Here is an 11,112-nt window from a genome sequence, read left to right on the forward strand (position 1 = left end):
ATGCAATCGTTATTACGGCCTGGGCAAGCGCACGATAAACGCCATGATAATTGGGTTTTGGTGCACCTCGCGCGGTCCAAGTGACTACAACGGAGCGCTCCCTACGTCCGGTTCAGCCAATCACAAGCTTCAAAAATGAGTCCGGGGCGTGGTTATCCATCTTTCCCAGTTGGATCCATAATCACGCGGCGCTGCTGTTGACCTGCATTAAACAGTCTCGCGACGGCAGTGAGACATATCGCGGGATTGTGGTCACGTGGCAGAGCGTGTAAAGCGCAGTGGACAGTCTTTCCTCAGAGGAGCAGCAGCAGAGAAGACGTGGAGCGGAGCGCTGCGTGGCGCAGCAAACTATTCTATCACCATGGTAGGTTTATAGCTCTCATTAGACCTCCAAATGCAACGCATTTAACTGTAATATAACTTAGAATTGCATTTAAACATATCAGAAGTGAATGTATAATCCAAATTGCAGTTATAGGTTTGTTTTATGCGTGTTTTTGACTCTGAAGGCCTTGTCAGCCTGACTGTCCTGATGTTAGCCTCTGTTAGCTTCTTCAGCTCGTAGCTTTAGCCGCCCTGAACATAAACTAATGCTGAAGGGTGCATGCAGTCAGTGGCTGGACAGACGGTCATTATTTTTTAATTATTAATATTGTAATTATACTCGAGCGTTGAAGAGAAGCTATATTGCAGTTGTAAAATGTGTTGGATTGACGGGGACGCATGAAGCTAGCTGTTAGCAGTTAGCCACGGACTGCAGCCAGCCAGCGCACACACGTGGTTGCCTCCAGAGAGCAACGTGGTGATCAGAACTTAGGAACACTTAAAAAAAAAAAAACCTTTTTACATTAATATCTACGGACCACTTGAAACACACGGACCACTTGAAACACACGGACCACTTGTTGTAACAGAAACACATCGTTGTCAATGTGAAATATTGAAAGTTGCACATTAATTATTTGTCAAATAGTTCCCACGTGGCATCTGGTCGCCTGGTACAAAAACGTTAAATGTATATTTTTAATTATCTTTTAGATATCTAGACCTGATATCTTGACCATTTTTATTTTTCTTAAAGGAGTAGTTCACCCCAAAAATGACTTTAATCCTATAGTGTGTGCCAGCGGCTACGTCATTGTAGTCCTTAGCGGCCATTTCTTGGGTCAAAACACAGGTGTTTCAATTGTTTGATTGCATAGAACTAATGCTATAGTCTAATCAGAACACCTGTGTAAGGCTGTGTTTACCCAAGAAATGGCCGCTCTTAGAACTACATTTGGCACACCCTATAGGTAAATTAACTCACGCAATGGAGAGATTGGAGAATTGAATTCAATAATTTTTCGAACAAGTCTCAAAGTCATTTTGGGGGTGAACTACTCTTTTAGGAGGAATATCCACGCTCTGCTTAAAATAATTAGCACAATTATTTCCATTATTATCCAACTGTTGCCTTTAACTGCTATTCACAAACTATTTCATTAAATACAAATACCAGTATTGGCCATGCTCAGTGATGTAATGATGTCAAATATAATCTGTCAATCCCCTGAATGACTGTGCTGACAGCATCCTATATATCTGAACATCATGAGCTGACCAAGGATTATTGCCTATAACGTGACCAACTACATTCTGTGGTCTTGTCCTTCAGGAATGTCTGCCCTTGCACTCATTGTGTTTGTCTTCCACAGGTGGTGCTAAATGTGTTATTTGAGCATGCTGCAGGCTATGCCCTGTTTGCTGTTAAAGAGGTGGAGGAGATCGGCATGCTTCTTCCTCAGGTATGAAGCTAATCGCTCTGCTTTTATGAAGTAGAAGTGAGTCTGGTATGGACATGACTTTTTTCCCCCCTTGCAAATAAAATATACATTCTGCCAAAGGTAGAAGTGTTTTTTTCTTAAAGGAGAAATGTCCACTCTGTAAAGCTTAAAATTATTGTCACAATTAGTTCAAACTTTTGCCTTGATTGCATTTTGCAAACAATTTCATAGAGTAAACAATTTCATAAAGTATGCTCAATGATGTAATGATGTCAATATAATCTGTCAATCCCCTGAATGCCTGTGCTGACAGCATCCTATATATCTGAACATCATGAGCTGACTGACATTTAGACATGGATACAATGGCAATTTTTTTTTATTTTCTTGCTGTTTTATAACTTTCTGGTCAATCCAGGGGTTAAAGTTCTCAGTCCTGGGGACTGATTTCAGTCTTGAGGATTCCATAGGAGCTATTCTGAGATCAGTGCAGATCTGCAAAATAATAAACTATAACTAAAATGTTATAATTTCAAGACATGAGTATTTGCATTGGCCATAGAATACAACATAACTTCAGAAGATGCTTCTATTAAATGAAGCATGGATTGACACACTCACATTCAGTGAAGGCTGTTTAAAACTTCAGGGAAACACACCAAATATTGTAGTACGGTGTGCGTATCCACGTTTCAAAAGTCACATATTGGGACATGGTCTGAAAATACATTTCAGTCTTGGGATTTCTTTTGGCTTTAACCCCTGGGTCAATCAGACCACTCTATTTTAATCTATCTAACTTTTGTGCTGCATACAGAGGAGTCAGACTGCCTTTGTTGGGTTAACATATATGGGCAAGATTAAGTGTTATTGGTTCCTCTATACATGATGGGTGCAAAATCAAGCTCAGTTTTTTCTTTGAAGTCAGCCTTATATTTTAACTGACCCCTAGTGGAGTGAATGTGCACATGCATAACCCTTCAACATTTCTTTTTGGTGTATTTCTAGGTGGAGGAAAGTGTCCTGAGTATCGCCAAGTTCAACGGCATGGTGAACCTGGCAGCCTTCTTCCCGTTCAAGTCTGCCCAGGCTGCCCTGGAAAACATCAACGCCATTTCTGAAGGTACGTTTTCCTTCAGTGAGCAGCCAGCCATGCTCAATGATGTAATGATGTCAATATAATCTGTCAATCCCCTGAATGACTGTGCTGACAGCATCCTATATATCTGAACATCATGGGCTGACTTTCATACATGTACCTAGGATTAAAAGGAAGGATACTGCAGAAGGGGCGTGTATCAAAATGTGTGGGGGTATTGCACATGCGCAGTGTAACTGGAGCTGCCATGGTGGAGTGTTCCAGCAGAGGCACTAGATAAAAAAGATCATGATCCGTTCTCAGTAGAGCGAGGTGTGTTTGTTTGTTTGGTTCTCTCCTGGTTCTCTCTCCACTCACCTAAACAGCTGCAGGTTTGTAATTCTCATCCACAACACAGACTAATTGACATAGTAAATAAGGAACAGTGAAAGTGACAAACACCCACAAGTTATTAGGCCTAGTATCTATTGTGTTCGTTCTTTTTTTGTTTTTTTTTAACAATCAACACTGCATATAAAATAATAAACTAACTTTGGGCTAATTCAGGAATATGCAACACATAGTTGTGCCTATTAGAGCACCAAGTAGGCCTACTTGTTTTGTGGCATAAGAACATAATTATGAGCAAATGAAGACCAAGTCCCCAGCGGGCAATTAAAGTGATACAAAACAAACACTACCATTTAATGTTCACACGCCGCCATCTACTGAGCCAAAGTGTAGGTGCAGGCCAGATTGTACTGTGCATGTGCAATTATACCCCGCACATTTTGATACACGCCCTTTCTGCAATATCCTTCCTTTATTATCCTAGACATGGACTAGGTTATGTGCTTTACCGCCACCAGTCACACTTATTATATTTCTATTGTCCTCCCTTCCCATGCAGGTGTGGTTCATGCTGACCTGAAGCTCTTCCTGGAGACCAACCTGCCGAAGGCCGGTAAGAAGAAGACCATGCTGGGCGTGTCTGATGCCAAGATAGGAGCAGCTCTTCAGGAAGAGCTGGGTCTGTCCATCCAGACTGGAGGGGTGGTGCTGGAGATCCTAAGAGGTGAGGAACTGCTGTGTGACTTCAATATAAGGATGTGGGCTTTTGATGAAGGCCGTTTTAGGAAGCTGGTCCCCTTTCAATCAACAGTTAACCTTATTTAATTTAATAGAAGCCTTAAATCATCAGACCTTACAACACTTGAATATCGTGACAGCCAAGCTAATGTCAATTGGATAATTTTTTAGTTTTAGTCAATTATTTAAAGTTGTGATAAAATGTACCTTGAATCAGTGATTTTGACAATTCACACGGCCATGGTTCCACAAAGATGTTTAGCAGACAGGCTAAAACAAGTTAACATTTTAATGATGTGAGAAAATTTAGACTAACAAGCCTAGTAACTAGTTATCATGTTTATACACACTGTATGACAATAGACGATGTATTGATGTTAACAATCTTATCAGAAGGACTGACGGGTTACAAGCTGCGATGCTGGTAGTGATTTGAAATGACCTTTGGCTGTTGTGATGTGATCATTTGACCCTGACTCCTCCTGATGGTTCATACTGAAAGTCTGAACAGCCAGCGTGATCACTACTCTGGTCCCTGCCTTGGTATCTCGTGACTCTAACCTCATTCTGTTGGTGGTCTTCACCTCCTCAGGTGTGCGTCTGCACTTCCACTCCCTGGTGAAGGGGCTGACGGGCGAGGCCGCCTCCAAGGCCCAGTTGGGTCTGGGCCACAGCTACTCCAGGGCCAAGGTCAAGTTCAACGTCAACAGAGCGGACAACATGATCATCCAATCCATCGCTCTTTTGGACCAGCTGGATAAGGACATCAATACCTTTGCCATGCGTGTCCGGTAAGGGGCTGGGCTTCCCTCTGATCGAGGGGTCAAACTCCATGTTCTAGTCAGTCTAGGGTCTGGGCTTTCCTCTGACCGAGGGGTCAAACTCCATGTTCTAGTCAGTCTAGGGGATGGGCTTTCCTCTGACCGAGGGGTCAAACTCCATGTTCTAGTCAGTCTAAACGCTGAAGGGGGGAGGGGGGGAATACAGTTATAGAGCATCAAATGTTAAACTGTTAGGAGCCATGTTTAAAGCTATGTGAAGCCCCTTTTATGCCCATCATGGACTGATAAGCGTCCTTGGTGACTAACACAGGGGGGTAGATTAATCTCTCTCATAAACCTGTGGTGATGGCACAAATCCACACTGCGGATCCTGTCGGGAGAGACAACTTAACACTTGTTTGTTTTTACATGGTCCCATCGGCTTGGTCTGATGAGAGCTCAATATATTGATGAGACAGTTTCACAGAACTAAACAATTGTGAACGGTGCTTGGCTATTTACACACACAAATATTATCAGATTATGTGCCCCTAATTTGCTTCCCTTATTTTTTTCTAATCCAGTGAATGGTACGGTTACCACTTCCCAGAGCTGATCAAGATTGTGACGGACAACTCCATGTACTGCCGCATGGCCCAGCTGATCGGCAACAGGAAAGAGCTGTCAGAGGAGAGCCTGCCGGCTCTGGAGGAGATAGTGATGGATGGTGCCAAGGCCCAGGCCATCCTGGATGCTTCCCGCAGCTCCATGGGTGAGCAACCGTTACATTAGATGAAAAACGAATGATTTAGAGCCATGTGAAGCCCCTTTTATGCCCATCATGGACTGATAAGCGTCCTTGGTGTCTAACACAGGGGGGTAGATTAATCTCTCTCATAAACCTGTGGTGATGGCACAAATCCACACTGCGGATCCTGTCGGGAGAGACAACCCACTTTTTGCAAGCTGCGTTACATTAACCCATTTAGGCCTAGAAAAACGCTTTAACCAGTGAAAAATAGCAGATATACAAGCTCGCCGTGCTGTGAGCTTGTAGATCTGCTATTTTTGAAAAAGTCGTGAAAATGTGTGCAAATCTTTGGGTGAAAGCATGAAATATTGCGTCATAATGTGTTCAGGCCTAAATGGGTTAAAGAATGTATTTGATGTCAAGACGTGTAATTCCCTTTGATCGCCAACCCCCTTCCTCAGGTATGGACATTTCCCCGATTGACCTGATCAACATCGAGCGGTTCTCTGTACGCGTGGTGTCTCTGGCTGCGTACCGCCTGGAGCTACAGGTGTACCTCCGCTCTAAGATGAGCCAGGTGGCCCCTAACCTGGCAGCCCTCATTGGAGACGTGGTTAGTAGGAGTTAATTATAAACTAGGCGCACAAAGAAAGAAAACTTCGAAATAACAATTCCTATTGTGTTTTACATAATTTTTATTCTTGATCCGTCACCTTTCCGACGAGGCACAGCTTGTAAGCATCAGGCATTTGAGGCATGAGCTACACAGCCAAACACGTGGGTAGCGCCAACCCAAAATATGCCAACATTCGGTCCATTATATCTCCCCTTTAATTATGCCAAATGGTATTGCAAATAAGTGCACCATCGCCTCACACATAGACTGCTTCTCTGGTAAGCAACAGAACAATCTGTAGCCAGTGTTGTCTATCACTGAAGGACATTCAACATTGTGGCATTATTTGCAATGATGTTCAATATTTTTCGTCAACAGCATTCATCCTTCGGGTTGATGTTGAAAAGCTATTTTCCTGAGCAATGCCACTTTCTTCTGCAAGTTTGATATCATTGTTATCATTGATTAGTCACCTTTACGAGGTACAGATAGTAAGGATCTGGCATTCGTGGAATGAGCAACACAGCCCAAAGTGTGGGTAGCGCCCCTCTGTTCTTTTGGTGTTCACCTTTGTTGCTTGGTTCAAAAAAACAACACGTATTGGCCATTTCTACACTTTGTTAATTGTAAGCTCTGTCAGGGAAGCCCAAAACGAGAGTAAATGCCAGCAGAACAGTATTGCAAGCCATTTTGGTCGGCGATACCCACACATTTGGCTGTGTAGCTCATGCCTCGGATGCCCGATGCTTACAAGCTGTACCTCGTTGTAAAGGTGACGATCAACTTAGTTTAGTTTGTACCTTTTGAAATGGCTCTAGCTAAACGGCAGAAGGCACATAAGATTATGTTATTGCTTTCACAAACGTATTTTAAACCCTCTATGCTTGCCCCACAGGTAGGAGCTCGTCTGATCTCCCATGCTGGCAGCCTGACTAATCTGGCCAAATACCCGGCCTCCACCGTGCAGATCCTGGGAGCAGAAAAGGCCCTGTTCAGGTACTGGGGCACCCCCTCCCTGCTGGGGCGTACGGTGGCTACGGTGATGGCAGGGCTGGGCCGGAGCAGAGCAGGGTGACTGGAGAAGGCCCACTTGTAAAAGCCTCCTCTGGAGTGATCCCTCTCACATGACACCCCCTCCCCATAGTCTGAGCAGCCACCTAATAGCACTGAGGTAGAGACACATGCTGGTTTTTAAAAGCTTGCAGTTTGTGGTCAGGAGTTCTTTGAGCAATGTGGCTTCAAAAGCCACTGTATATTTGTATCCATTTGTAATGGCTATTGGCAACAGGTTTATATAGCATCTAATGTGTTCATTGTTTTAAAACGGTGGTTCTCAACCTGTGGGTCGGGACCCCCCCAAATTATTTTGGGGGGGTCCCCAGATGATTAACTTGATGTGCAATCTTGTTTTCTCACTCAACAGTAAACAAACCAACATAAAGTTGACACATTAAGGACGTTTTACTACCTCTAAAATGACTAATTATTAATTAAACATTGGTCAAATATTAGAGGCAGAAATTGTGAAAATAGCCGATCTACATGCTCACAACGCCTCGCAGTGCGAGGCGTTGTGAGCATGTAGATCTGCTATTTTGAAAATGTAATGGCTCAACTCTTAGTGCTCGTCAGGGTGGGGGTCCCCAGTTAAAATATGATTATTTTGTGGGTCGCAGCCTGAAAAGGTTGAGGACCGCTGTTTTAAAAGACAAAGTGACATTTTCCCACAGAGCACTGAAGACCAAAGGCAACACCCCCAAATACGGCCTCATCTTCCACTCCACCTTCATCGGCCGCGCCGCCGCCAAGAACAAAGGCCGCATCTCCAGATATCTGGCCAATAAGTGCACCATCGCCTCACGCATTGACTGCTTCTCTGGTAAGCAACAGAACCATCTGTAGCCAGTGTTATCTATCATTGAAGGACATTTAACCTTGTGGCGTTATTTGCAATGATGTTCAATATTTTTCGTCAACAGCATTCAACCTTCGGGTTGATGTTGAAAAGCTATTTTCCTGAGCAAAGCCTCTCGGTTCTGCAAGGTGACTGTTTTCTGCTCGCTCTGTGCATCCATCTGATCAGTTGATTTATTTTGACAGAGATCCCTTCAAGCGTGTTTGGGGACAAACTGCGTGACCAGGTCGAGGAGCGCCTGTCCTTCTACGAGACGGGTGAAGTGCCGCGCAAGAACGTTGACGTCATGAAGGATGCTATGAAAGAGGTGTGTTCAGTGTGAATGCGTTGTGGGTAGAGAGTTTATCTGAGGCCGGACTCACACATATGTGTGAAACATCTTCTCTGTATCGTCTGAGAATGATGCATTGTTTAGTTTTTTGTCGTTGCTGTGTCTCTAGCTCAACCACAGGCTGTCTTTTGGCCAAGAGACACGGCAACGACAAAAAACAAACAACCTTCCATTGACAATGCATTGGTTCTGCCCCTCCCCCCCCTCAATCTCAGACTACACGGACACGATAGCTGTCGCAACTGTGTTTAGGGCGCCTAATGAGGCCGCTTTTTGGGGCTTGTTTTGCAAAGAAGGTTGTTTTAAAGCTGTGAGTGATGACAAACACTTGCCCGACTTGTTTGTGGGGGTAAACTGATTTAATGAGCCTGACGCAGCACAATACTCTGCACACTTTGTCGTTACCTGGTGATATTGTGAGTGTAACCTGTTGCTCCCTCTGTCAACAGGCTGGTGAGGTCACAGCAGAGATCAAGAGAAAGCTGGAAAAGAAAGAGAAGAAACGCAAGAAGCGCGAGCAGAAGTTAAAGGAGGAAGAGGCTGCTGAAACAAACGGCCAAGCAGAGGTTTGTGATTTGGCAATATTGGACTTGATGTAGGGGTGGGCGGTATGGAAAAACACAATATTTGTCCAAGTGGTATCACGATACATGATCTTATCAAGATTCTTTTTCATTTTGGTTCTTATGGTCATTTCTCAAGTTACTTAACAGTACAACCACCTACAAGGTTACAAAACTAAAAGAAAGAGGAGTAACAGACCATTTAGACCAGTGGTCCTCAAAGTGGAGTCTGGGTTCCTTTTGGGAGGTCTAAATTGATCCTTACAAGTCTGTAACTCTGACAGTATAAAAGACAGTATAACAATGAAACCAAATGGACCCTTACGGTTCCATTTGGTTTCAATTGTATGCTGTTAGTTAAGGGGAGCCCTTGACTTTTTAAAGTTTGAGAACTACTCATTTAGACAAATGCAGGTTTAACCCATTCAGGCCGGGAACACATTTTGCTGTTTGGGAGGGGCTTACAGTACATGTACAGTATGTAGCAACATATTTGTTTTGTAGGCTAATTTCTGATTTAGCCCTATTCTATAGGTTAGGCCTAAATGGGTATTAATTCTGCAACGAATCTTTGTCAAAAATTCAATAGGTTTTATTATAAGGCTCCCTCATTGTATCACGATGCCTACGATATCTCTGAAAAGGCATATCGAGAAGACATTGTGTCGTCTCAGTGATATTCATCACCATATCGCCCACCCCTAACTTGATGCATGTTATCAGTACGAGATGCCACCTCTCCCGTGTGGTCATTTTCTCAGTGTACAACATGCTATATCATCCTGACTCCGAACCATTGGCCGCTCCCATCCAGTGGACCGGACCACTGAAGTGATTCAGACAGACAACTATATTCACGGCAGGGATTTCGTTTTTATTTGGCGTTCGATCAATGATGTTCTGTTCTTTACTGTGGTTTAGGAGGCGGTTGAGAACGGGGACGCGGAACCCAAGAAGAAAAAGAAGCAGGAGGAGGAAGCCCCTGCTCAGGACAACGGAGCAGAGGACGCCGAGACCCCATCCAAGAAGAAGAAGAAGCGAAAGGCAGAGGACATGGCGGCCGAGCCAGCAGAAGAGGTCCCAGAGACCCCGGTTTCAGAAAAGAAGAAAAAGAAAAAAAAGAAAAAGGACAGTGATGACGAATAGAGAATTCGGAGAGACTGAAACCTGGACTACTGTACAATGTTTTTGTTTTATATATTACTTGCTTTACGCTACAATCCATTAGTTATGGCCGTTCCGACTGAGGTGTAAATGCAACAACGTAAAAATTGCTTTACTTTCGCTTTTTGTTTTGGGTGTTCAAAAACAGTACAATTTGTAAATATGGAGAAGCAGCTCTGGACACCCAGCTACTGGTGGTGACAGCAGACCTGTGTAAAGCGAAGGCCAGCCAGCTGTTTGTGGAGGGCAATGCCTTTGACCTGTCTGCCTTCGCTGTGCACCTCCTTAACGTCATGGGCCTTAACCTTCATGGACTGGAGGATGAGAAAAAGATACCTGCCCCAACCCAAGATGCCTGGCATAGGGTGGCCAAGATGGCACAGTGCTGTTTAAAGACGTACCTTTTGAAACAAGTGGATGCCATGTTAATGCGTACATTCTTTTTTTAGAAACCTCAATGCACCTTATGCTGAAGTGTTCAGATGTGCCTTGATGTGTTCTCCCCTCAGTCATGTAAATAAATGCCACTATGTAGTTCTGGTAATCATACAAATTTGTCATTTTCATGTAATATATCTGTGTAAACTTTGATTAAAGTAACTCTTTTTGGAACACGGTTGTTTACTTTTAAGGCTAGACCTTACCTGTTCGAAGATATGTGCTGCTAAATATGTGCAGAGTTTGGGTTATGGGGAAAGTAACTAACTGGTGCGTGAGAATATGTGGGTGCATCATAAGGAGCAGCCCATGGAGAAGTGTATATTTATGATGGATACAAATAATTTAACAGCAAATTTAACAAATTTAACTTGACTCAATGTGTTTACAACGCTGTAACAGTCACACATCAGAGCATGTTACTTCAGTAAGTTGCTCTCCTAACCTTTAATGGCTAAAACAAAACATCACACATTCTTCTCTGCAGAGCTCATTAAAAGCAGCAGCTGTCCCTTACATATCCTCCCTCATCCCTACTAACCTCGCCCACCAGGCTTTCATACATCCCTACCAGCCGCTGTGTCTAAGGGTCATGCAGCAGCAGCACATAGTCTCGCGTAGCCAGACAACTATTCCACAA

At 43.7% G+C, this 11,112-nt stretch overlaps 1 protein-coding gene across 1 annotated transcript; it reads left to right on the forward strand.

Moving 5' to 3' along the window:
- The first annotated feature begins 280 nt into the window (after positions 1–280).
- Positions 281–10,646, forward strand: nop56 (NOP56 ribonucleoprotein homolog). Its single transcript, XM_080729034.1, has 12 exons — positions 281–364; positions 1,698–1,787; positions 2,775–2,889; positions 3,755–3,919; positions 4,526–4,724; positions 5,279–5,466; positions 5,907–6,058; positions 6,957–7,057; positions 7,792–7,940; positions 8,162–8,283; positions 8,757–8,873; positions 9,792–10,646. Exons 1-12 carry the CDS (start codon positions 362–364, stop codon positions 10,014–10,016), a joined length of 1,626 nt encoding a protein of 541 aa, XP_080585160.1. The 5' UTR covers positions 281–361; the 3' UTR covers positions 10,017–10,646.
- Positions 10,647–11,112: the final 466 nt, after the last annotated feature.

This window comes from Nannobrachium achirus, assembly GCF_963921795.1.
Source record: "Nannobrachium achirus genome assembly, chromosome: 6".
Taxonomy (NCBI): domain Eukaryota; kingdom Metazoa; phylum Chordata; class Actinopteri; order Myctophiformes; family Myctophidae; genus Nannobrachium; species Nannobrachium achirus.